The 26,754-nt window shown below is 41.3% G+C and overlaps 1 protein-coding gene across 2 annotated transcripts; it reads left to right on the top strand.

The window, feature by feature from the left end:
- Positions 1-14,048: 14,048 nt before the first annotated feature.
- On the top strand, positions 14,049-25,287 carry ENPP5 (ectonucleotide pyrophosphatase/phosphodiesterase family member 5). 2 transcript variants are annotated; one of them, XM_035697650.2, is made up of 4 exons: positions 14,049-14,189; positions 16,851-17,603; positions 19,107-19,283; positions 22,903-25,287. In XM_035697650.2, exons 2-4 carry the CDS (start codon positions 16,937-16,939, stop codon positions 23,328-23,330), a joined length of 1,272 nt encoding a protein of 423 aa, XP_035553543.1. In that variant the 5' UTR covers positions 14,049-14,189; positions 16,851-16,936; the 3' UTR covers positions 23,331-25,287. The 2 variants fall into 2 exon arrangements, with proteins under 2 accessions (XP_035553543.1, XP_025274721.1); XM_025418936.3 differs by having other exon boundaries at positions 16,740-17,603.
- Positions 25,288-26,754: the final 1,467 nt, after the last annotated feature.

Below are 26,754 nucleotides of genomic sequence, written 5' to 3'. Positions count from 1 at the left end.
GCAGGTAAAGTAGAGGAGCTTTTATGAGAAAGCAAGAAGGGGTAGCTACATGATGTAGATAATGAAGAGAAGAAAAAACCTGCTAATCTGGTGCTGAGCAGATGAGCCACTTCTGCTTACGGTCTTACTGGCTATTTTATTGGTGCTGTCAATTGAAACAGTCCCTGGTAGGTATTGATTAACTTTACTGTCTCATCGGATCTGAATGCCAGCTGCTCTGTTGAAACTTCCCGAGCACCTGCTTGTAAAACAGTTGGCACCTTGGGCGCAGCTCAGGAGTTCATTAGTTGGAAAGGATACTGGAGTTCCAAAACGGAATCTCTTTGTGTCCCCAGACTTCACACATCCCACAAATAAGTCCTTCCACATAGGTTTCTTGTGAGGATTAATTAGCAAATAGGCGTAAGAACTGGTGTCTCCTAGAACATAGTAAGATCTCGGGAGGTGTCTGTAATCACTAGCGTTAGCATCAGTAAATCACCGAGCACCGGCCTGAGCACTAAGCCTTGACAGATGAGAAGCAGGAAAGCCCTCCCCAGATAGGGGACAGTAGAGCAAAAAGTGGCAACCTGATGAGCAGGGGTTCTCAAGCAGAGGGCCAGATGTTGCCCATCCCTTTGCCCCCCAGGGGACATTTAGCGATTCTGGAGACATTTCTGGCTCTCCTGAGGAGGGGTGGATGCTAATGGCATCTAGTGAGCAGGGAGATGCTAACATGCTACAATGCACAGGGCAGCTCCGCAGTAACACAATTGTCCAGTCCCAAAATGTCTGTAGTGTGAGGTTGAGAAATCCTGGTTTAAAGCATAGGTTCTGTAGCCAGAATGCCCGGGTTTTATAGGGAGGAAATGCTTTTTCCTCTGTTCTCAGGTTTGATGACGAGCCTGCCAATGAAGCTGGTAACAGGCAATTCTAACAGGACAAAATGGTATATTGGTTTGCACCCGGGGGCCTACAGACGGCATCACTGGCTCATTAAATAATTCAAGTTCAAAGCTTATATAGCTAACTTAGTAGAGGAGAGGGAGAAGGGAGAGAGGCTTCCATGGGAAGAGCCGATAGGTTCCTTTAGGAAAGACGAATGGATTTTAGAAGAATAGGAGACAAAGTTCAGGAGAGTCAGTGGTCTTTCTATCTTCTTCAGGACTGTACTTCTCCGCCAGAGGGGATTTATGGCAGGTTTACTCTTGGTCGCCCTCTTGGGAGTAGAAGTTGTGCCTCAGGTGGAACTTAAGGCAGTCCTCACACAGAAGTTTCCGCCTTGGGTCGGATAAGGGAAACTCTGAGAAGGCTTCTTTCTATGTCTGTTGAATTTCAAATGTCTTCAGCTTAAAAACTGTACCAACTTTGAGGTTCCAAGTGTGCCTCCACAGTATGAATTCTGGTGCTGCCACTTACTAGCTGGATAACTTTCGGCAAGTCACTGAACCTTTCTGTGTCTAATTTACCTCATTTGTAATGGAGCACTTAAGAAAACTTACTGAGTTCACATTGATACCTAGCTAGAATACAGTAAGCAGTATATTTTAATATGTATGTGAGTCCTAAAGCATATTTCCCCCCAAATCAGGAGTAATCAACTGCTGACACCCACTCTTTCTAAGTCCTATATAGCTTCTAGGAAGATCACTCTGAGTTTCATGAATTTCTAGTTATTATTTCCTTTGGACTCTGTATCTCAGTTTCAGACTGGCTTACTTGGCTCAATCCAGTATGATCTAAAATTCATATACAAGATGTGCAACATAGAAGCATGGCCCATCCTGGGATGCTCCTGGAGAAAGGGCGGGAGGGGCAGGAAAGAGGCAGAGCCAGGGAGGACCATCACTAGCAATCTCTTCTGTGACTTTGGCTTTTCTATTTTTATGGGTTTTTTTTCCAATCTTTCCTTTCTATTCAAGATTTATATCTCTAACACCCTCAATATGATCCTCTGCTATTTTTCTTAAGAGATGTTATGATAAAGTATTTATAGCTTCTCTCTGTTTAAGGGAATTTTAGAATAACAACCTGTGCTCAGATTGTTCAAGAACAGATGAGAAGTCAGATTCTTGAATTTCTTCATGATTTAAAGAAATACTGTAAAATTCAGTCTCTTGAATGAGCAAGAGGGTAGCTGGATCACAACCAGGAATTTTTTTTTTTTTTAAGATTTATGTATTGATTTTAGAGAAAGAGAGGAAGAGAAGGGACAGAGGAAGAAGGAGAATCTCAAGCAGACTCCCTGATGTGGGGCTCGATCTCACGACACTGAGATCATGACCTGAGCTGAAACCAAGAGTCAAACACTTTAACTGACTAAGCCATCCAAGCACCCTGAAAAGTGAACTTAGTCCGGAGCATGGAGCATGCTGTAAGCAGGACGATGCTTCTTTTCTTCAAACTCTTCTGCACTCTTTTCTTCCACAGGCCTTGTGATTGTGAAAGCCTGTCCTTCAAGCTGTATGCTTGTAGAAATTTCTTCTGCACTCCTCTTAAGACTTTTCAAATGTAACCGAGAACCCAGTGAGGGCTTTGAAACTTGAACCCATTCAAGGACACAGTCACCCCTCTTCCTGAAGACATCCTTCTTCTGGATCATTTCACTGTCTCATTCCTCATTTGTTTTGGCCCTCAGGCCAGAGAAACTCTAAAGCATCAACACCATCTGAAGGGTCAACCAAACCTGGAAATTCCATGAGGACATTCAAAATAGGATAAGGGAAGGGCCCGGCTCCACAATGCCTTGATGTCTTGGTGTCTCCACAGTGTCAACCAATGTGTTGATGAGACACAGCACGAGATGCTTATTTAGGTTCTTTAAACAGCCGATCCAAGAAGAGGCATCAAGGTATTAGCAAAAAATACTTTCTCTCTTGCTCAGAACATCCTCCAAAAAGTTGAGGTCAATGAATTTACTTCCTCATGTCAAGGAGAAAGTTACATTCCTGTTTTGTTTTTTGTTTTACTTCATAAGAACAGTAAATAGAAAAATGTAACTTGGCCAGTCTCTACTTACTCCTTGTCTGGTATTACCCATAGGGTTTCCTGTATTTTACTGAGCCAGTGATAGCATGGGCTAACTCTTTTTTTAAGTAGGAATGTGTGGGGCAGCCCGGGTGGCTCAGCGGTTTAGCGTGGCCTTCAGCCCAGGGCATGATCCTGGAGATCCGGGATGGAGTTCCACATCGGGCTCCCTGCACGGAGCCTGCTTCTCCCTCTGCCTGTGTCTCTGCCTCTCTTTCTCTCTGAGAAAAGATTTGAAGATTATTCTCTCCCATGAATAAATAAATAAATAAATAAATAAATAAATAAATAAATAAATAAATCTTAAAAAAATGAAAGTACCAATGTGTGAGCACCACTGACCTCCTGATTTCGTTTCTACCTTCCTCCAGGCATGTAGCACTCTTCTCTCTAACTCCAATGTCACAGGCATTAGATAATGAGTCTAATGTACCACATCTCAAAATTTCTCAGGGAAATTATGGACAAACGAATAGAAGATATGACAATCTTGAAGTACGGTTGGTCCTGTTTATTTTGTTTTCTGCCCAGTTTTATAAAGAGGAAGATAATTTATCATGTGACTATAAACAGTGCTCCCAGTAGAGTGACACAACCATTAATGTAGAGTGCCAGGGGATTCATCTAACATCATTTATAAAAATTTATATGGCCAGCTCTGGGGTGCAAAACACATCACTGGATGTTCTACACAATAATGCTAAGATCCTATAGAGGAAATTAAATGTTATAAAATGCCCTTTGTCATGGCAGAAGGCAAAATTGTTCTTCACAGAGTACACGCAACATAAAGCACATCGTATGAGGGAGAGAGAAGAGCACATAAAGGACAGAATATGGAGCTAGAGTTCTGGCAGGACATTTGAAGATGACTTGAGTCTCCAGTATTGAACTGTTCTGAGAGAGAGAGAATATTTTATTTTGCTAGTCCCTCTACTAGAAAAGGGACTACGTATGCAAATCAAGGCAATTCCCAAAAGGATATTCTTTGCTTCAGCTTTTGGCAGTTTGTCCTGTTCATCCTCACTGGCTTTTCCAGGAGCTCATAGATTTGAACACCACCCTGGCTGGTGCAGGACACAAAGAGATGTATCCAGAGTGCACAGTTGGTGGGGAGGACAGTGGTGAAATGGAGTTGCCTGGAAATAAAGTCACTGGGGTTGGGGGAGTAAGAAGTCAGTGTTGCTGTGTCAGTTTTGCCACATGAGTGCCTCACCCAGAGAACCAAGATGATAGTGGAAATATGCCCCTAAATAACAACAAAGAGCACCTAAAGTTCAGCAAAGGGTCATTGGAAAACCAGGAATAGAAATACTATGAATATCAGGATCCTTCTATACAGATAGTTTTCTAAACTGCTATTCTCTTTTGTCATAAGAATTTTCCCTAATTAAATATTCTTCAAAAATATGTTTTTAATGACTGAATAGTAGCCATCATATGAAAATATGAAACTATTCTCAATTATTTCTTTTTATGAGATACTTGGGTGATTTCTCACTGGGTAGTATCAGTACTAAGATTTTGGTGAATATCATCATGCCAAAATCTTTTAAATTCATTTTCAAAAATATTTTATTTATTTATTTTAAAGAGAGAGCGTGCCACACATGTGAGAGTGAGCAGGGGGCAGGGAATGAAAGAATCTCAAGTAGACTCCCTGCTGAGCACAGAGTCCAATGCAGGGCTCCATCCCACAACCCTGAGATCATGACCTGAGCTGAATCCAAGAGTCAGGCCACTTAACTGACTGAGGCACCCAGGTGCCCTTACAGGACAAATTTTTTAAAAATAGACTTACTTGGCAGAATTTATATTTGTCCTTAAATTATTTAATTATGACAACAAGGACTATGGGCAAAAATTGATACTGCAAAAAACACAGCTGACTCTTGATAAGCCTACGAATCACCTAGCAGAAGCAGAAATGTTAGACAAAAATAGCAGCCAACACGGTTTAAAATCCCATGGGATAGCCATGGGGTAGCAGTCAATATGATTTGCAGAAGGAAGTAAGAATGTAGGCCATTCTGGTGAGTCAGTTAGGTGTAAATAGATGAAAGAATTTTTGCTGCTTTATGTTTATAACCCTGGCAAGTTACTTAGGCTCTCTAAATTTCAGTTTGCTCATTTTGAAACTTGGTGGGTATTTACTGCCTTCATAGGTTAGAATACTTACTTTTGTTAAGTTAAATTTTCTTTCAAAATTACATATAGATTTGATGTAATCTTAATCACAATCTAGGCCAGCATTTCTATAGAAATAGACAAGCTGTTCTTTTTTGTTAATTTTTATTTATTTATGATAGTCACACAGAGAGAGAGAGAGAGAGGCAGAGACATAGGCAGAGGGAGAAGCAGGCTCCATGCACCGGGAGCCCGACGTGGGATTCGATCCCAGGTCTCCAGGATCGCACCCTGGGCCAAAGGCAGGCGCTAAACTGCTGCGCCACCCAGGGATCCCCTAGACAAGTTGTTCTTAAACTTTATATGCAAAGAAAGGAACTAAAATAGCCAAAACAATTTTGAAAAAGAAGAAAAGGAGTGCCTGGGTGGCTCAGTTGGTTAAACATCTGCCTTTGACTCAGGTCATGATCTCAGGGTCCTGGGATCCAGCCCCCTGCATGGGGCTCCCTGCTCAATGGGGAGTCTGCTTCTCACTCTGTCCCTCCTTCTATGTGTGCTCTCTCTCTCAAATAAATAAATAAATAAAATCAAGAAAGAAAAGAAGAACAATGTTGGGGGACTCATACTATCAATATCTAGTATTGGTGTAAGGATTGACAGACAGATCGATGGGCCAGAATGGAGTGTCCAGAAATACATATGTATATGGTAAGGTTTTTGACAAAGGAATCCAAGAACTTCAAAGTCAAAGGGAATACTTTTCAACAAATGGTACTGGAACAAGTGTATATCCACATTGGAAAAAATAAATAAATACCAAAACAGAGGACTAAACTCTAACCCTCACAGTGTGTTCTCTGAGAGGGCACTGTGCCGTTCAATTGTCCAGCCACTTCTGGCTGAAGGGATATATGGTGAAACCAGTGGATCCTGTGACCTCTGCTATACCTCCTTTGCAGTAAAATGTTGCAGGATACCATTCAGATGCTTTTTGATGGAGATACCGATCTGTAACTAGTAAAGATATAAATTCTGGTAAGGACAAACTGCTGCTGTTTTCCTCATTTGAGGGCTTAGCATTTATCTCTGGTGCTCATGTTTAGCAGGGGCTGGATGAAACTCGGGGAGCTGAATTCCATTTGATTAGATGCCAAGGTTTTCAAAGCCCTACTCTACCTTCTATTTCAATATAAAGTGACCATCCTTAACCCAATGTCATTTGCATTCTAAAGACAGCTCCTCTCTGGGTGACCAGTCCAGTCCTGTTCACTTAGCCTCTCACAATGTCTTTGTGCTGGCTGCTGAAGAAGAGATTGTGAGAACTCTTTGTTTCTGTATCGCCTGATAAGGGAACTGAGTTATTCAACAGGCTAGCAAAATACTAAATCCTTGTTCCATAGATGCAGGACTGGGCCCTGGCACCCCTCTACTTCCCCTCAGATTCATACCATTGAAGACCTCCAGGCTGAGCAGGAAATCCAGAACCTCTAACTCTGATGTGAAGACCACAGACTCCTTGTCAGCATACACATAGTCTCGGTTCCTACAGAGCTAAGGTCTTGTCAGTCTGAAGATCAAGTATGTCCTCAGAATATCTCTCACATGTCCACACTTTGGGGGTCTTACTGAGCTGAATTAATAGCCTGGTTCTGCCACTTACTAGTTGCATGATATATTTTTTTTAATTTTATTTATTTATTCATGAGAGACGCAGGGAGAGAGAGGCAGAAACACAGTCAGAGGGAGAAGTAGGCTCCACACAGGGAGCCCGATTCGGGACTCGATTCCAGACCCAGGGATCACACTCTGAGCCAAAGGCAGACGCTCAACCGCTGAGCCACCCAGGCGTCCCCTAGTTGCATGATCTTAAATGACTTACTCAGCGTCCCCAAGATCCCTTTTCCTGATCTGGCATAGAAAAAGATTCATTGGCCTTTCACAAGACTGTCGTGTTGCTTGGCACAGTGCCTAGTATCTGGTTTCTGCTAAATAATAGATACTGTTATTATAATTTTAGTAATATTGTTATTTACGTCGTTTCATGCTCACTTGCCCTCCAGTGCAGGAGACCTTTATTCCAGCTTTATAACTGTCCTACTGTCCCCAGCTCTTCTGTGTTCCTCCCAGTCCTACATACAGCTGGCAGATGGACTTTGCTGTTTTTTTAATGAGGCTATAGTGCCCTTCTGGCAACTTTTTAAATGGTCCTCCTACTTTTCTCCTTGCCTTATACACTATATCCTTTTCTATTGACTTTAAGATTAATAAAAATGTGCGAACTTATGACATATGCCAATGAAGTGGCTTTCACAAATGACTAGAAAGCACATATCCATTTGTGCTGACATGCCTGTGTCTTCTGACTCACAAGGCTGTGATTTAATGATGGGTTCATATCCTAAAACTGGGGTGGCACTGAAAATACATGGCATGACAACATGTGCCACATAGTACACTAGGAATAGGCCAATAAATGTCACCAAGGAAAAAAATAAGAACAGAAAAGCATATCGATTCTCAGTAAGTGCTCAACAAAAAGCCAAAGTTCTTTACATTTTTCAGGAGAAGAGTTCAAAGAATGGGTTAAACTGAGCCATGGCATGAGAACTGGCAATTCCTGCCAAACGGAAGTTCAAGAAACAATGTTCATTTCAATGTCAATTAAACATTGACATTAGTTAAATGTCAGTGTGCCAGGCCACTGTGCCACCTAGCACCACTAGTGATACAAAAATGATTTTCACTGCTTTGGTCACAATGTGCCCTTCCACAGAAAACTTCAGACTGCCCCTACTGTCCACAAGGGCAACTCCAAACTGCTAGTTCAGTTTCCAAAGCCTTTTAGTAAGGAGGTCTCTATTCACTACCCCTGAATATACCTTGGACTTTCTCACCTCATGATTTTGCTTACAGTCTTCTCTGTTCCAACTCTTCCATTGAAATCCTGCCGTTCAGGACATTGCTTGAATACTAGCCTCTTCATGTCCACTACTGCTATGAAGTCCCAATGTCTTCTCCAGTCACAGCTAATTTCTCAGCCCTATGTATTTCTGTATCACTTCTGTTTATTCCTCTCCTATAGAAATTACTATATTTTTCCCTATATTAAAATGTTTAAATATGTAGCTTTGGTTAAGTCACTCATTCCCACTGAAATGGAGAATGGCCGTGAGAAGCAAACTCAATGCTGGCAAAGGTGTTCAAAACATACATCAAAAACTATCAACCACTATACAAAGGTAAAGGAGTCTCATTATCCTATTCATGTCCTGTGAAGGAATATTTGGTTAGTTCCACAGAATGATCATTCTTAGTTACACCACTTGGTTAAAGCAAGTCAACGAGACCTTAAATGGCGGTTAACGCTGAATTTTATACTTTAAGTGGGTGAATTTTATGTTATGTGGATTATAGCTCAATAAAGCTGCTATTTAGAAAATAATAGGTTAAATCTCTGTATAGATGGGTCAGCAAGTTTACTGTGCCCCATTACTGTGAGCACCAGAGCTCACTCTGACCAGTGAACCCAGACATGCATACGTCTTTCGTTCTAAGCCAGAATAGACGAGTAAATCAGCAAAAATCCATTCACACTGGAAGGATCCTTTTTTTTTTTAATATTTTATTTATTTATTCATGACAGACACAGAGAGAGAGAGAGAAGCAGAGACACAGGCAGAGGGAGAAGCAGGCTCCATGCAGGGAGCCCGAGGTGGGACTCGATCCTGGGCCTCCAGGATCACACGCCAGGCCCAAGGCTACACCAAACCGATGGGCCACTGGGGCTGCCCTGGAAGGATCCTTCTATGTAGCAGGGTCCCCAGTAGAGAGCAAAGAAGGAAGTAGGCCAGCAGATGGCTCATACCTCCGTGAGGTGGGGATGGAGTCTTTTGTGAAATCTGACAACAGATGACAACAGGTGTAAATGAAAAACGATGAAAGTGACTCGAAGAATAGCAAAGCTCTCAAGGATTTTATATGAGGAAATTCATGAGATGCTGAGTTTTCTGATGAACCAACATTTACTATGAATTTTCTAGACCAAAGGCTATTCCAAAAAGTGAAGGAAAAACTTGAAGCATCTCCATAAGCCAAGTGTCCTTTTTGTCACCTGTGACTTTATACTTTCTTTCAGTGGTCTGCTGCTTTATGATGGTCAAAGAGCAGAGCTTGCCTAAAGCAAGTTATAAGAGGTGTCAGCTTTGGGTTGGTACTCCTTACTTTCTTTTTCTCTTTTCACCTTTCTCTAGGTGCTGGACTATTTACTCATCTCTCAAAAGAGAACGCCCAACCTACTAATCCATTCCTCTTGGACTTCCTCTCCAGCAAAGCATGCTACTTTGAGTGATTCAGAGAGACTTAGTTACATAGATGTGTAAGTAAATGGCTAAGAGAGGTGGATCTAACATGGTTCCTGGGAAAAAGAGCCATAAGGCAAAGAGATGAATTTCTCATCATGGCATTGGAGCCATGCAGGAAAGGGGCAGGGTGAAGGCTCCCTCGACTTTCCCCACCCTGTACTCCAAGAAAAGCCATAAAACTATGGAGCAATTGTTGCCTGCTTTGTCTCTTAGTAATGTGTAATACTTATCAAAGACCCTCATGTACCCTCAAGTTGCAAAGGATGTCTACATTTACATTTTAAATATAATTATATATAGAGTAGAAAGAGATGTCTTTTTGATCTGGAAGTAGGACAATATATTTTAGGCCCTCCCACACTCACAATAAATTGGCAGGATTATAATACCCATGATAAGCCAGTGCTTTTCCAAGTAAACAGTGAGGTTACACTCAAAGAGCTTTGAGGCTTTCTCGGGCAATATTCTTCATGAAGAATGGAAGGCGTGGCTGTGACTACGTGTGTTCACCCCATGCACCACAAATACATGTGCAGTTTTTTTTTTTTTTTTTTTTTTTTTTTTTTTTTTATGATAGTCAGAGAGAGAGAGAGAGAGGCAGAGACACAGGCAGAGGGAGAAGCAGGCTCCATGCACCGGGAGCCTGACGTGGGATTTGATCCCGGGTCTCCAGGATCGCGCCCTGGGCCAAAGGCAGGCGCTAAACCGCTGCGCCACCCAGGGATCCCACATGTGCAGTTTTGTATTGAGGATGTGTTGTTCATAATAAGCCTCAAACCAGATACCAAACAGGTGTCCCTCTGCCCAGTCACAGGTGAGGAAAATTTCAGGTGTTTCTAGTTTTTAATGAATATGAATAAAGCTGCTTCTAAAATTTCCTTATAAGTTTTGAGAGGTCATCTACTCTATTTCTCTTGTCTAGATACCCATGAGTAGGATTCCTGGCTTATGTGACACCTGAATATTTAACTTTATAAGAAACTTCCAAACTATTTTTGAAAGAGGCTACGTCACCCCATCAGCAACGTATGGTAGTTGCAGTTCCTCTGCATCCTGGGCAGCACTGGATGCTGTCAGTTTCTTTGACCTGAGCCATTTTAATAATTATTCATGAACTTTGATTGAGGCTGAGCTATAAAATGAAACATTCTGAAAAACAATGAAATTAAACATTCTGCTATCTACACATACTGGGTTGATATGTCTCCTCCAAATTTGCATTCTTTTGGAACCTCAGAATCTGAGCTTGTCTGTAAATAGGATCTTGGCAGATGCAATTAGATATATTTAGACGAGGTCCTCCTGGATGGAAGTGGGCCTTGATTTCAATGGCTGGTGTCGCTATATGAGGCCGTAAGAAGACAGACACACAGAGGAGACCACCACCTGGCCCTGGAGGCAGCGAATGGAGCTAGATTCCACAAGCCAATGAACACCAGAAGCCACCAGCAGCTGGAAGAGACAAAGGAGGATTCTTAGAGCCTCTGGAGGAACTGTAGCCTTGCCAACACCTTGATGTCAGACTTCTAGTCTCCAAAACTATGGGAGAATAAAAGTTCTGTTGTCAGCCACCTAGTTTATCATAGCTTGTTACAGTAGCCCCATGAAAATGATACTCTATGGATACAATTTACAAAATACAAGAATGCAAAGAACTTTATAAGGTTATATTTAGCTTACATAAAGCTTTCTGAGGATAAAAATATAATGCTTGTGTGAAAAAAAGTACAAATATATCATTAGCAGCCTAAATTACTAATAGCTTGGACTTGGACTAAGTCTTGGGCTTAGTCTTGAATAATCTACAATTCAACTTTTCACTCATCAGGCGAACTTCAGTTAGTAAGTCCAAATTAGTGAAGACCTTTTTTTTTTTTTTTAATCCAGAATCAAGGTCAGTCTGGAACCAGAGTCCCAGTGGTTCCCAATCTATGGCTATTGAGTATGTGAGACCCACATTTTGCAGACTGTTCTATAACATGAACTATAACATGTTTTATAACATGTTATAGAACATGATCATGAGATAGATTTTCCTTCAGTTTGGTAGTTTGTGGTATATAATGTATTGCAACCTAACAGGTTTTTTTTTTTAATAATTGTAAAGTAACTTGTTCATTTCCCCTGCCACGGGATAGAGACTAGTTTTGAAAACAAAACTGGCAGAGCCGGTCTTGGCTATTTCATAAAGTACACATCATATTTCAGTTTTAGCACAAGCCTCTTCTAGCTCCTGAGGAAGAAAATAATCCATCCCTCAGGACGCCTGGGTGGCTCAGCGGTTGAGCATCTGCCTTTGGCTCAGGGTGTGATTCTGGGGTCCTGGGATCAAGTCCTGCATCAGGCTGCCTGCATGGAGCCTGCTTCTCCCTCTGCCTGTGTCTCTGCCTCTCTCTGTGTGTGTCTATCATGAATAAATAAATAAAATCTGTAAAAAAAAAAAAAGACAGAGAAAAGAATCCAGCCCTCAAACCCCTATTAGACTTCCTTAGGTAGGCAGAGGGACCCCATCCCCACTCCAAACCTCATGAAAGAGGTTGCTTTTTCTGGTACTCCCATTACTCAGAAATATATTACTAGCACAATAATGATTATATTGATTCAATTACATAAAATAAAGGAATAATCAGTCAATAACAGGTTGTGGCTTACGCTACCTTGATTTGCTGAGTAGTTCGTACAACAGGACAGAAGTTGAGGCAATAGGGCACAAGACCTGGTACAGATGTTTAAGCAGGAATTCCATGTTTTTACAATCATTCCTTTATCTGTACTATTAGAGCTTGATTTTTTTCTCCATTAGTGACATGAGATATACAACAAGCTTATCAGTCAAAACCTACATGTCATTATATGGAGATCTGGGAAGAGTCTCTAGCACTCACCGAGCCCCTCCTGAGTCATTTTCCACACTGTGTGCTATGGTTCACTGCTATACCGTACCTACTTCACTGGGGTAGCTGGTAAACACAATCATGCATTCTATAAAAATGTTTGCAGAGTAAGTCCCGGGGTCATCACCTGAACAGAGTCCAAAATTGCTCAGTGACCCGCATAAGTCTTGTTTTCACTCCACCTGCTTGCTAGTCAGCATGCACTGTTCTTTGAGTGTCTGGGAGAACACAGGGTTGGCCTATTTGGGGGGACAAGGACTTATAATATTGGACTACCCCGTTCCAGGCTTTGGCAATTTCAAAGGACAGAGCTTAAGGAACTTAGAACAAACTGTACAACTTTACTATCACTGGGTCTGGCTAAACACAGAAACCAGCCTCTCTCATCCCTACCCCACATGTGTGGGAAACCATAAACTCAAGTACCACAAATAAAAGGTCATGGAAGAGTGCCCAGATGCCCTTTGGGGTGGTACAATGCAATCAGAAGGGAGAGATTGGGGTAGGGGCTGTCCTTCCACAAGAACTTGAGAGAGAGGGAAAAAAAATGATGACCAAAATGTTTGCCTTGTTTAAATATCAGCAAGAATGTCTATTCAAATTACAGTTCCAGTACACTAGACAGGGAGCTAGGGAACAGGAGCTCCAGGGAGGAGTCAAAGCCACTGGTTTTGCTTTGTTTTATGGGCTAATCAAACGTTGATACTTAAATTGTGAACTAAACCAAGCACATATTGTTTTCCATTGAGGGTGGTCAAAATTAGGTCAGGGGACGCTGTAGATGGACAAATCTCTCCAGAGGAGCTCAAGGTCACTGTTACAATCTATGGTAAATGTAGTTGCGATCAAATTGACAAACATGCCCTCCTGAGAGAGAAATGAGACCTGATGTTGGTGGTCGGATTGCACATGTGGAAACGACTGGAAGCAGTCTGTAGTCTAGGTGAAACCATCAGAGTAGCTGGCCAGCCTCTGGCCCTGTGCAAAGTAACCTAACGCTGAACCTGGCTTGGTTGACTTGGAGCAGTTTCAGGTGCCGCAGAGACCTCATGCTGCAACAACCGGGGGCTTGTGCTGCAGAACCTGCAACATCGGGGCTGCGGAACCCTTCCGAATCAGATTTTTCTGAGATAAAGCAGATCACGCCAACCAATAAAAGAGTTAAAATGTCATTGTCCCATCGACTTTCTGGGGGGGCGCTCAAGCGTCCCTCAGAGCAAAGCCCAGGGTATGGAGTCACCGATGTTTGATCCAAAAAAACCCAAAAAACAAACAAACAAAAAAACCCACAACAGAATAACAAAAACAAAACCTTGAGAAATCAGATAAGAAAATAAAAATACTTTGACTCAAAACAGGGGAGTGTTGCCAAACCACGGGGGGTAGCGCTTTATAATGTTTCTGCATCACCGACTGCAACGCAACCGCCTGGCCAGGAAAGGCCACACGGCAGGGGGGAGCGTGAGCCCGCAGAGCGGGGACCTCGGCGCCCCGGGGTCACCCGCGACCCTCTGCTCCCACCGACGGGCCCCTGCGCCCTCCCGCCCCCCGCCCCCCGCCGGCCCCTGACTGGCAGGCGCTGCGGCGACTCCTGGAGCCGGGCTCGGGTTCGGCAGGCCCCGCCCGGCCCATAGGCGGCCAGAGGCGGGCCCTGCGGCCGGGGGCGGTGCCGGTCAGGTGCTCGGCGCCCGGGCCCCGTGCAGGTGAGCCGCCCGCGCCTCCGCCGCCTCCCCGGCTGCCCCCTCCCGACTCTCCGACCTGTGGTCCGAAGCCCCTGCGGGCCGTCCGGATCGCTGCGAGGGTAAGAGCCGGGGCGCGGGTGCTTGCCTCCCGGGGACCCATCGGACCCTTGGCACACGCGCGCCGCGCACTGGGTGCGGGCACCTGCCGGCGGCGGCGGGCGGGAGGGCTGCGACCCGCGGACCCTTCCCAGGGGCGGGCGCGGATGGCGACGGGACGTGGGCCCCAAGCCCCTTCGACCTCGACGTCTGGGCCTCGGGGCGCCCGACTGCTCCTTGGCGCCCCTCCGGGTTCCCGAGGCGGCCGGGGCGGAGGGGCGGGGAAGCCGGCAGGCAGCGCGGGGGTCTGGGCTGGGTCTGGGCGGGACCGGGGTGCCTCCGCGCTGTGCAGCGCTTTGTGCCTGGGGAACAGCGGGAGCGGATCTTTCCTCCATCCCCACCCCCACCTCGCGGTTGGTTGCTTCCTGTCATCGCTGTGATAATGCTGATGCTTCCTCTTCCTCTTCTTCTTCTTCTTCTTTTTTTTTTTTAATGCTGATTCTTCTTAACCAAACATTCCAAAGCTGTAGACAGCACACCTAGCTTACGTTTCTTTTCTTTTGTCCGGGAAAGCAGTTCCTTCCTAACTTACCACAGTTGCTAAATTGATTTACTTAGAGGCCAATCAGGTGTTTCGTGTAGTTGCATTTATTTATTTAGTTATTTATTTATTTATTTATTTATAGCCTTAAATGATAGTCGTTTCATAGCAGCTTTCCTTGTGTTAGGAAGGTGAAGGAGAGGGGGGATAAAGGGGAAACATGCTGTTAGCATCCTCAGCCAGATGTTAGTAAATATAGCTGGAGTTCCTTATAGGAACTGATTTTTAAATGTTCCTTCCAGAATTGGAAACGTTATTGCGGCTTGAGAAATAGTTTTGGTTTTTTTTTTTAAAGACTTATTCATGAGAGACACAGAGAGAGACAGAGGCAGAGACACAGGCAGAGGGAGAAGCAGGCTCCACGCAGGAAGCCTGACATGGGACTCGATCCCCAGCCTCCAGGATCACGCCCTGGGCCGAAGGCAGGCGCTTAACCGCTGAGCCACCCAGGGATCCCCGAGAAATAGTTTTTGAATTTGATTTTTGAACCATTCTCTGGAGGCCAGTACCTAACCCAATTTCAGTTTAAGTAACGTTCTAGGTATGGTGAAATCATAGTTAAAAATTACTGCATCTGAAAGCCAAGCAAGCACGCCAAGCAGTTTTTACTTACCTGTACCTATAATAGAGCAAGTATCTGGTTTTGAGGTTTGAAATATATCTTCAGCATATTCAAAATAGAAAGGTGTCAAAAGCTGAATTCAGGAGATTTCTTGGCACAGAAGTGTGGCTAGATCCAAGTTTTGGTGGGCTTATAAATACCTGCATGCAAGAATGGACAAGAAAAAGAGAGAACCAAAAATCCTTGCTTGATTTGCAAGCCCAATGAGAGCTCACAAAATTTACATATATGTTGTTTATCCATATTGCCTTTTGTTAGCTTTCTTGAATAGAATAAAAGCTTTTTAAAAGTATGTGCAAAAAAAAAAAAGTATGTGCAGATTTTAAAAAAAACAACCAACCAACCAACCAACCAACCAACCAACAGCCTTGATCGAAAAGAAGTGTTTAATCCTGGCAGGTGCTTTTCCCACACATATCACTAAGATTAAATATGGACAAATTTCATTTTTCAGAAAGAAAGCCAACACCAAATTTCAGGATTATGTTGCTGTTTATACAGAAACTTGTCTTAGCTTAGGAAGGCTGTGCTTGAATTATGAAATAAGTGAATGTAGAGTACATTTCACATTTATATTTGAGTGTCAAATTTTATGTCACTTCAGAAAACGAAGTTCATCTGTTTTCTCTTTTCTTGAATAACATCCCTAACTGTGATGAACCAAATATAAGCCTTGGCTTTGAAAAATAGAGGTGTATGGGGATCCCTGGGTGGCTCAGCGGTTGAGCACCTGCCTTCACCCCAAGGCGTGATCCTGGAGACCTGGGATCGAGTCCCACATCAGGCTCACTGCATGGAGCCTGCTTCTCCCTCTGCCTGTCTCTCTCTGTCTGTCATGAATAAATAAATAAAATCTTTAAAAAAAAAGAAAAATAGAGGTGTATATGGGTTTTTTTAAAGCATTATTATTGGATTAGCTAATGGTATTCCTTGTTTCTAGATTCCTGTAGTTGGTCTAATCATAATGACAAAACATTCATAGATACTAACTTGACTATATCAACTTTATTGAGAGAAGTCAGAAGTCTGAGTTTCCTGCAAAAGTTTCTGAAAAGTTTTTGTTTTTCTTAAAAGTAAATTATATCATATTTTAAAGTGATATTTGAGGGGTTAAATAATTACTTTGAGAAATGTTTTGATAAATTCTTGGAGAGTAACAGTTTCTAAAATGCAACAAAACTGTTTAGCTTTATTGTGCAAGTAGCCCCGGGTCTCTTGTTTAAGATGGAGCAACATAATTCTTCCAGGCTATGATTTATGATATAACTGGGATTACTGTACAATCACTGTCAGTTTTGTGTAAGATGCACACACAAAATTGTCAATAATTTCTACATGTTTTTTATACAGATTATCTTACACTGAGCTGATCAAATACTTTGAAAATGACTTCAAAACTCCTCTGGGTATCCTTCATACTTGCTGCATTAATACTCTCGATTACATTTTCTCTCCAACCAGACCAGCAAAAGGTTCTACTGGTTTCATTTGATGGATTCCGTTGGGATTATTTATACAGAGTTCCAACACCCCATTTTCATTATGTTATGAAGTATGGTGTTCATGTGAAGCAAGTCACTAATATTTTTATTACAAAGACCTACCCTAACCATTATACTTTGGTAACTGGCCTCTTTGCAGAGAATCATGGGATTGTTGCAAATGACATGTTTGACCCTATTTTGAATAAATCTTTCTCCTTGGATAACATGACTATTTATGATTCTGAGTTTTGGGAAGAAGCAACGCCAATATGGATCACAAATCAGAGGGCAGGACATTCTAGTGGTGCAGCCATGTGGCCTGGAGCAGATGTAAAAATACATAATAGCTTTCCTACGCACTATATGCCTTACAATGAGTCTGTTTCATTTGAAGATAGAGTTGCCAAGATTATTGAATGGTTTACGTCCAAAGAGCCCATAAATCTCGGTCTTCTTTACTGGGAAGATCCCGATGATATGGGCCACCATTTGGGACCTGAGAGTCCACTCATGGGGCCTGTCATTTCGGATATTGACAACAAGTTGGGATATCTCATACAAATGCTGAAAAAGGAAAAGCTGTGGAACATCCTGAACCTAATCATCACAAGTGATCATGGAATGACCCAGTGTTCTGAGGAAAGGATAATAGAACTTGATCAGTATGTGGATAAAGACCACTATATCCTGATTGACCAATCTCCAGTAGCAGCCATCTTGCCAAAAGAAGGTAAGTCTGAACTGAGTGTTGGTTTGGGGCTGGGGCCGGGTGTGCCCAACACAATTCAGTGGGAGTTTTTGCTTCTGTGCCTTCAGAGTATGCTTGCCTGTGTCATGGTAATATTCTAGGGTTTAATCCTTAGACTTTGAAAAGAGAAAATCTCATTTCTCAGCATATAATTTTTCACTTTTCCCAAGAATATTGAAATTGATGCTCTTTCTATATCTATGGCAGATGGATTTAACCATTTTGGAACCACCAAATATGATGAAAGCTACAGCCTCCTTTCTAGAAAAATTGAGATGGAAAGAAAAATACAGAATTTGCATGCAATTCCAGTGATTTTATGGAAACCTGAAATTTAGCCTTCTGTGGTTCCTTTTGTAGGACCTGCTTAATCCCTATTAAGCAGTATAGGAAGGAGAAAGCATTGATCAATCTGAAGATTTATTTTTCTTGTCTATAAATAGAGGAAGTAATAATATGTTGAACTTCTTACAAACCTTTCCTCAAAGCCTCATAACAACCTGGTCACCTAAGTGTTACTTCTGTTTTAAAGACAGGTGAGCAAGCTCAGGTTTAACCTCCCCAGATCACAAAGGAAGCACAGAGCAATACTCAGACTTCTGACTTCTATTTTATCAGTGTTTACTGTTAATTTGGATATCAAATGAGAGAACAGATTTTGAAAAGCTGAATACCTCACAAAAGAACCTTATATCCCTCACAAGGGAATTAAGAAGATCATATGAAACTGTGCACCTGAACACAAACTTTTGAACAAATTCAGTATAAAATAACAAGTTTTTTGTTGTTTGAGAAAATCACATTAACTTTTCCTTATAAAATTGGAATATGTCCCGTGTTGGGGGTTGGGAGGCAGGGAGGAAGTCCCAACAAATGGATTTGAAAAACAAGAAAAGGATTAAAGACAGTGCCCAGGTTCACTGCATTTGAAATTACAGGGAGTACTTTTGCCACACCTCCAGGGCTTTAGAAAAACTTTCCGTTTTACAAGCTGCATTCCATCACCAGGATGTCCTCTCTCAAGGGCTGCGTCACCCTCCAGAGATTCTCTCTCTGCACTCACAACTGTCAGAACTTAGCTCTTTGTTTTCCTTTGGGGAGACGTTTTACTTAGTGCCACCAATTGGGGTGTGTGCATGTGTGCGTGCATGTGTGTGTGTGTGTGTGTGTTGAAGTGTATGTAGTTAAGTCTTTAGAATAGAGATTTCTAGTTCCATATAATGTCTGCTCAATTCTGTAAAGTGAATTTACTTGCAGCAGAGGATTAATCATTTCTGTTTCCCCCTCAAGATTCTTTCCTGGGGGGCGCGGGGTAAGTTTTCAAGTATCTGGCTATATTTCCCTATGCTTGCCCCCTGGTGCCTTACCTCAGTGGGGTGTCAGGAAGGAAGAAATATTCATTGGCCTCTTTTGCCAGGATGGTTTTTTGATTGTCAACAGTGAGTGCCTTGTTCTGAGCATATCTCCGTATCGCTCCTCTTTTAGGTAAATTTGATGAAGTCTATGAAGCACTAGCTCGTGCTCATCCTAATCTTACTGTTTACAAAAAAGAAGAGATTCCAGAAAGATGGCATTACAAGTACAACCATCGAATTCAACCCATCCTAGCAGTGGCTGACGAAGGGTGGTATATTTTACAGAATAAGACAGATAATTTTCTGTGTGAGTACGTTACACTGTTTCTTCCCATTCTGCGTCATTGTTTGTTAGAGTGGAGGCTGTGGGTAATACAGCAGTGTAGTGACTAATCAAATAACTAACTGGTGACCTACAGTAATAGCAAATCAGGGATCCTTGGGACTTTAAAAAGAGGTTAGCCCCTAAACCTTTATTTTTCTGGAAGTTATCAGACCAAAGATATGCAAAGTATACATATACTGCTAATTAACAGCCATCATGCTCCTGAGAAAAACATAATTGGAAATTTGTAAATTGAATGATTTTCTGCATCTGTTTTATGTTCTGATTTCATATTAACTTAATCTCTATTTTTATTTAAAATTGCTAGCTTTCTAGGTTCTTCTGCCCTTCTGGCTCTACCAAATATAGGCCGACTTTGTTTTATACCTTGGAAATATTTCCAAAGAGAACTACACATGGCTTGGATGATCATATATCAAAATGTATTTTTTTAATGCCTAGTGACATAATTTTGAAGATATTGCCACCAAATTCATTATAAATATAATGGAAATCCCATTTGAAATTCAGACATGCAACATAAGGAGCTTTCTGGGATCCCTGGGTGGCTCAGTGGTTAAGCGCCTGCCTTCAGCCCAGGACGTGATCCTGGAGGCCCGGGATCGAGTCCCACGTCAGGCTTCCTGCATGGAGCCTGCTTCTCACTCTGCCTGTGTCTCTGCCTCTCTCTCTCTCTCTCTCTCTCTCGAATAAATAAATAAAATCTTAAAAAAAAAAATAAGGAGCTTTCTGCTATCCTTAAATGTATAATTACCTCTTATGTAGCTTCTAACAAGTTAGTCAAATGGAAAAGCCATCCACAGGGTTTTCTTCATCTTTAACGGGCTCGTCACGTGTATACTTGCTCTTCAACTCCCCACCCATTCCCTGTTCTGCTCTGCATTCCCATGGACTGACTTCCACAGACTAAATTTCCTAGGCTCCTTTGTGAGCTGGTTTCTAGTTAGGTTTGGCCAATAGAAGAGACTTGCAGGAGTTTGGAAGAAGCCAGGAGATTTGTCCCACTCATTCTCTATCTTAGGCTGTGTCTTTGATGGTGACTTCATTTCCTCTGCGATCCCAGCTCCCTCTGGACGTTCTCTCTCTACAGTCTCAGCTCCTACTGGGAAGCCCTGGTTTTGGGGCTCTGGTAACACCACCTCTTCCCTTCTGTCCATCCAGCTGTAGGGAGCCAAGGGGCCACACGAGGTTCCCATTGTTCCTAATCACTGGGTAACCTTGCCATCCCATGGTGCTTCTCATCCCTTAGCACTTTTATAACCAGTCCCCATATAAAATTCCCTCTGTTGGACCACCTTACATGGATTCTGCTTTTCTGGTTGACATAGATATTGATATGACTACTGATCAGTTCAGCTGGAAGTTGTTTCTCCTCTGTTACTTGGATAGTGAAGGAACCACATTGTACCAAAACTACTTAGGAATGCTTTTTTCGTCCTTGACCCTTGATCTATGTAAGAGATGTGCAGAAATGTCCCTTCAGGTAGAATTGGGTTCCTATCATATTTGTTGACCAAAAGAAAACCAATTGCCTGACCATGGCATTTGTAGTACATACAGGAGTCATAGTGGCAGATGTATACCAGCATGGTTTCTGGTTCTTAAAACCAGTTTTACATACAGATAATGATCTGTCAGCCAATATTTACTCACACCAGGGGAGTTGTTTTATGAAAGCCTTTAAAAGTAATTTCTTTCAAAGATAATTTCTTTGGCCATGAGAATAATTGCTGCCTTCATATGTTCAGATTCTCTTGTATCGTCCGGATAGCTCTTATGTTAGAGGGGTTGCTCAAAAAAGGACTGCTATCTCTGAGGAGATTTGTACTTTACAGTTAATGTAAATCTAAGAGGGTCTCTTGAAATTTTGGTCTGGTGAACCACAATTACACAAGAGATTGGTCACACCTGTTTTTGATAGAAAACCTTAATGCAAAAAAAAAAAAAAAAGAAAGAAAGAAAACCTTAATGCTCCTATTTATGTTATATTCAACATAATTATTTATTCAAAAAAATAGTAATAATTATTTATTCAACAAATAAATATATGAAATAATTATTTCTTCAACAAATAGTTAAGTATTGGCCAGTATGTTCCTTCTCAATCTGACTTTCAAAAAAGAATGAAGTCCTAATGTCCAAAAGCAGTGGTTCTCAAAATATGTTCCCTGTAGGGTGCCTGGGTGGTACAGTCGTCAGTTAAGTGACTTGACTCTTGAACTCAGATCTTGATCTCAGGTTCATTTGTTAGAGTCCTACACTGGGCTCCACACTGGACACAGAGCCTACTTAAAAAATAATAAAATAGGGATGCCTGGGTGGCTAAGCGGTTGAGCATCTGCCTTTGACTCAGGGCATGATTCCAGGGTCTGGGATCAAATCCCACAATGGGCGCCTGCATGGAGCCTGCTTCTCCCTTTGCCTGTCTCTCTCTGTCTCTCATGAATAAATAAATAAAATCTTTAAAATAATAATAATAATAAAATAAAATGCAATTTTTTACAGGAGTTTTCATCCTTCAATATTATATCTCTTGATAAATCAGAAGACTTCTAAACCTTTTACTTTATTTTTAGCACAAAGTGCTAAATTTATTTTGATCTGAACCACCAGTGTAAGATTTTACCCCAAAGTCCTGACCTTTATCTTTCTATAGTGGATTGTAGCTGTTGCTAGGAGTTTGATTTTTATGGGATCTTTCGTCTTTACTGTGTCTCCCCTTTTATTGGTAATTATGAATTTATTGTCTTTTTGACAGACCACCTTTATCCCTTTATCATTAGAACATAATGGGATGCCTGGGTGGCTCAGTGGTTGAGCATCTGCCTTTGGCTCAGATCATGATCCTGGAATCCTGGGATCGAGTCTTGCATCAGGCTCCCCGCGGAGAGCCTGCTTCTCCTCCCTCTGCCTGTGTCTCTGACTCTCTCTGTGTGTCTCTCATGAATAAATAAATAAATAAAAATCTTTTTTAAAAAAGAACATAATTGTAACAAAGTAGGTACCTAAAATATTTGCTGATTATTAGTTTACCTGCCACCAAAAAAATAAAAAAAAAATAAAATCCAAAAAAAAAACAAAACAAAAAAAAAAAAATCCAAAATACCCACTTTCATTTTCCCCTGACTTGGTTCAGCACTACTCTCTACCCCTCCTCCTCTGCTGTTAGAAAGATTTGTGATCAATTTGCCTTTTCACTTTCTAAAATGAATAGTGATGTTGACAACAACAAAGATTGCTCATAAAAGATTGTTTTCTTTTAAAAGATGACTTTGTTAGGGATCCCTGGGTGGCGCAGCAGTTTGTCGCCTGCCTTTGGCCTAGGGTGCGATCCTGGAGACCCGGGATCGAGTCCCGCATCGGGCTCCCTGTATGGAGCCTGCTTCTCCCTCTGCCTGTGTCTCTGTGCCTCTTTCTCTCTCTGTGACTATCATACATAAATAAATAAAATCTTTTAAAAAAATTATAAAGATGACTTTGTTAAACTTTGCATTTAAATTCAGAATTGGATGATCCAACAGTTATTTTCATCTTAATGCCATCTGGTTGGCTAACTTATTTATTCATTTTATCTTTCCAGTAGGCAACCACGGTTATGATAATGCGTTAGCCGAAATGCATCCAATATTTTTAGCCCACGGTCCTGCCTTCAGAAAGAATTTCACAAAAGAAGCCATGAACTCCACAGATCTGTACCCACTTCTCTGTCACCTCCTCAATGTCACGGGCATGCCACACAATGGATCATTCAGGAATGTCCAGGATCTGCTCACTTCAGCAACCCCAAGACCAACTCCTTACACACCAAATCCTACACTCCTCCATAGTAGTGTCAAGCCCGGAGAAGATGAGCACGAGGAGTCATATGCTTATTTCCTAGGGGTGTCTCTTGGCAGCATTTTGGTGATTGTATTTTTTATAATCTTCATTAAACATTTAATTCGCAGTCAGATACCTGCCTTACCAGATATACAGGCTGAAATAGCTCAACCATTATTACAAGCCTAATGCTACTTTGGAGATTGTGTATTTATTTCAGTGTTTAAAGGTTTCAAATTCTAGGAAACCAGTTTTAGACATTTGCACAGATCTTTAAGGAGTTATATACAGGCACAGCCACACACATATACACACACACACACACACACACCAAAAGCATACACATGGACCAAATATACTTACCTACAAAGGATTAAAATGGGGAAGTATGATTCTGTTATTCTCTCTTAGGGGTAGATAAAATCCTGCTTTATTTGGATATGGCGCATATAATGTATATATTTAGCAACTTTGCACTATTTAAAATATCATATATATTGCACTTTAAATTACTCTTCTAATGGGTATCTTTATGTGAAATGCACTTTACTGACAATTATATCTTCTACTTTGGTTGAAAAAGACCAATTTTTCTCTGCCCACATCCCAGAATACTTGTTACTTATTTGAACTGGGTGAATTTTCTAATAATTCCTGAAAAATGTAGAAATATCTCTCCTTAAACCAGGAGTGCAAAAAGAAAGTCAAAACTGTTGGAGATTAAATGCAACAACCCTTGTCCATTGAATTGTGAGAGATGCATTCCCAAAAGCAGATGTATCTGGGCATTCCTTTCTGTGCTTCTTTTTAAAAGACATGAGTTTTTGTTTTATTTTTCCTAAAAAAAAAAAAAAAAAAAAAATTCAATACTGACAGATTCCATCTAAACATACATTCCATCTAAACATTTCATTTCTGTCATGAAATTCATTATTGCTATTTTCTGACGAGTCATTCTGATCCTATAATAATGAAGACCCCGAAATATCTGTGTCCTTCCCACGTAGTCCAGCACTGGCCTGCTCTGAACAGAAGAGATTGGAGACCATCCCAGCAATAAGTTTTTGTTCTTGTTCTGTAATTATTTGCTTCTTTGAAAACTAAATCACTTTTAATCACATTAAAAATCACATTAGGTACATCAACGTTGGTTTTCTTTCTGGTAACATGTAGTAAGAGCACAAGCATCCCTAAGACTTGAGTGTTTCCAGATCCAGAGTTGCAAGGGATAACAAGCTGTGTTAGGTAAAACACAGGCCACTCAATCCGCAAGGGCTGTGCAGAGCTAGGGAAAGAAAATTAGGTGGGACAATGTCTGGTACGTTCATACTGTCCCCAGAGCAGTGCTAAAGGGTGCTTGATGGCAGAAACCAGGGAAATAGTTCTCAGGGGGAACAAATGTTCAGGATCTGGACAGGATTGAAACAAGAGGAGCTGAGATCCTAGCCTCATTTCATGAAATATTTGGATACCCACTCACTGGCTGCTCAGTGAAATCAGGTTCACAAACACATCTGCTTGGTCTCCTTTATTTCAACCACCAAAGCTGTGCTTCAGATCTTTGAAGTAGTCAGGTTGGGGAGACCTAGGATTTACCTGTCATTTATTAAAGGAAAAGAGAAAATCCTGGAAAGAAAAGCTTTCTTTGAAGAAACAAAACAAAACCAGTTTATAGAGAGATGGCCCACAGATGATACTGTGATTTTGTGTATATGAATGCATCCACGGGCTAATGAGTAGGTAAAACGGTATAAGTATTCTATAGGGATAGGATAAAGCAGATATAAAGAACAAAACTATTTTTACCTTCAAAAATATAGTTGAACTTAAGGACTTCCTAAAATAAAGTGAATGAATTATTTTTAAAATGGTAATAGCAATAAAGAAGATTAGCACTTAATTCTCATTTCATTACAAAGCCTCTTAATCAAATAGAATGGGATCCCTGGACGTGTACTGACATTAAAGAGCTGAGAAATTAGATGGTAGATGGCAAACTCCCCCAGAAGTCTGAACTCTGAATTAGACATTTTAGAATCGGCAGCCATTCACGTTGGCTTGCTGTGTAGCTGTGAACTTAGCAGCATGACTGAGATGCCAATATAATCACTGAAAGACGAAATTGGTCTGTTTAAAAGCAGAGTTGTTCACATGCTGTCTGTACATTTAAAAATTGTTGCATTAAGTTCATTTTAGAATTGCCTTAGTGGTAAGAAGAAAGTAAATGCTGTACCATTGATGAAATCATTAAAATTCTGATCTGAATATTGGATTATTGAATGGTTTCTTTTATTTACACATACTTCTCCTGTAAAATGTCAGCAGGAGAGTTTACCTGAAGGAAAGTAAAATTTTAAACTTTGCTGGGAAATCTAGTCATTCATCATACCTTGATAGCTTTTTTGTTGTTTTACCTGCATATCTGCATGGTCAAACTTTGTATGCACTGAATGCAAATTAGCAAATAGAAATAAAATTTAGGCTAGCTAATCTTGCTAATGGTAGGTGAAAATTTTTTAAAGGTCTGAAGAATGGAGTCCCCACCTCACGCTGCCATTTTTGCTGAACAACATCAACTGTTTTGTACAATCTATTAATTGATAAGATTTGTCGCCTTCAGTGAATGTTTTGAGATTTCTTCTCCCTTTGCCACCTGGCATGTAAATCTAAAACTGTTTTCAAAATGCTCTTTGACCTCTTCAGGTAAAACTAGGATCCTATTAACTTCAGTTTCTTACAAGAATCTATTATCTCTAGAAAGTCTCGTGAAGATACTAGGTTTTTGAGTTGTTAAGTTTTTCCAGCTGTTCATGGACTAAGGGGGACAGACCAGAGAATCCTAGAGCCAGGAAGGATCTTAGGGACCCTTCTACCCCCGACTTAACAGGGTCCCTTGACAGCTGTGAAATGACATGCATTGCACTCATAAATGCCAGCTGGAAGCAAGGCCCAGGATCAGTTATCCTGATGCACCCTGGGGGACAGGACTTCAACATAATGAATGTTAAGGGGACACAATTCAGTCCAAGATAGGCAGGGGATGCAAAACAAAAACATTAGGCTCCTGGAAAAGTGAGAAGCTGTACAAGAAAATAGATTCGTATCTCTCTTGATAGCATTCCATTTCTTCCTTCAGGATTGCTATTGAGAAGTCTTATGCCAATTTATGCCCACTCCCCTTCCACCTCCATAACATTTGTTTTAAAACTCTCAGTTCTCTGAAACTTTACAGTCGCTAAGATATTCCCCTTGTCATTCAAAGGCCTTTTTATTTGAAAGGTTCATATCCCTTTTTCATTAAAGCCAATTCTCCTAGTTCATTTTAGTTGTAACTTCCTTTTGTCCGATTTCTGTTTACCCTCTTCGGCATCCATGTCAGTTGAATGCTGAAACCTCTGACTTGGTTGATTTTTTGTCTCCTTTAATATTTTCCAACTCTGTGGCCGTTAGACCACTCGAGATACTTCATCTTCTGAGCCATAGCTCTTTTAATTTTTTACATGTTAAAAGTCCTATTTTCTAATTTTCCCAAGTTCTTGCTTGTTCATTGCTTTGTAATAATATATTGGTAGTTATTTTAATTTCGTTGAAGTAAAACGTACTCAAAGGTGTA

The sequence above is a fragment of the Canis lupus genome, chromosome 12 (genome assembly GCF_003254725.2).
Source record: "Canis lupus dingo isolate Sandy chromosome 12, ASM325472v2, whole genome shotgun sequence".
NCBI lineage: Eukaryota > Metazoa > Chordata > Mammalia > Carnivora > Canidae > Canis > Canis lupus.
The sequence above is the reverse complement of the archived record's forward strand: the minus strand, read 5'-3'. Positions and strand labels throughout refer to the sequence as shown.

Bases quoted from the DNA above. Each gene is read 5' to 3' on its own strand.
- ENPP5 (XM_025418936.3), top strand. From the start codon at position 16,775: ATGACTTCAAAACTCCTCTGGGTATCCTTCATACTTGCTGCATTAATA. The intron at 17,604-19,106 runs GTAAGTCTGAAC...CTCCTCTTTTAG, and splicing joins AGCCATCTTGCCAAAAGAAG to GTAAATTTGATGAAGTCTAT. The intron at 19,284-22,902 runs GTGAGTACGTTA...TTATCTTTCCAG, and splicing joins TAAGACAGATAATTTTCTGT to TAGGCAACCACGGTTATGAT.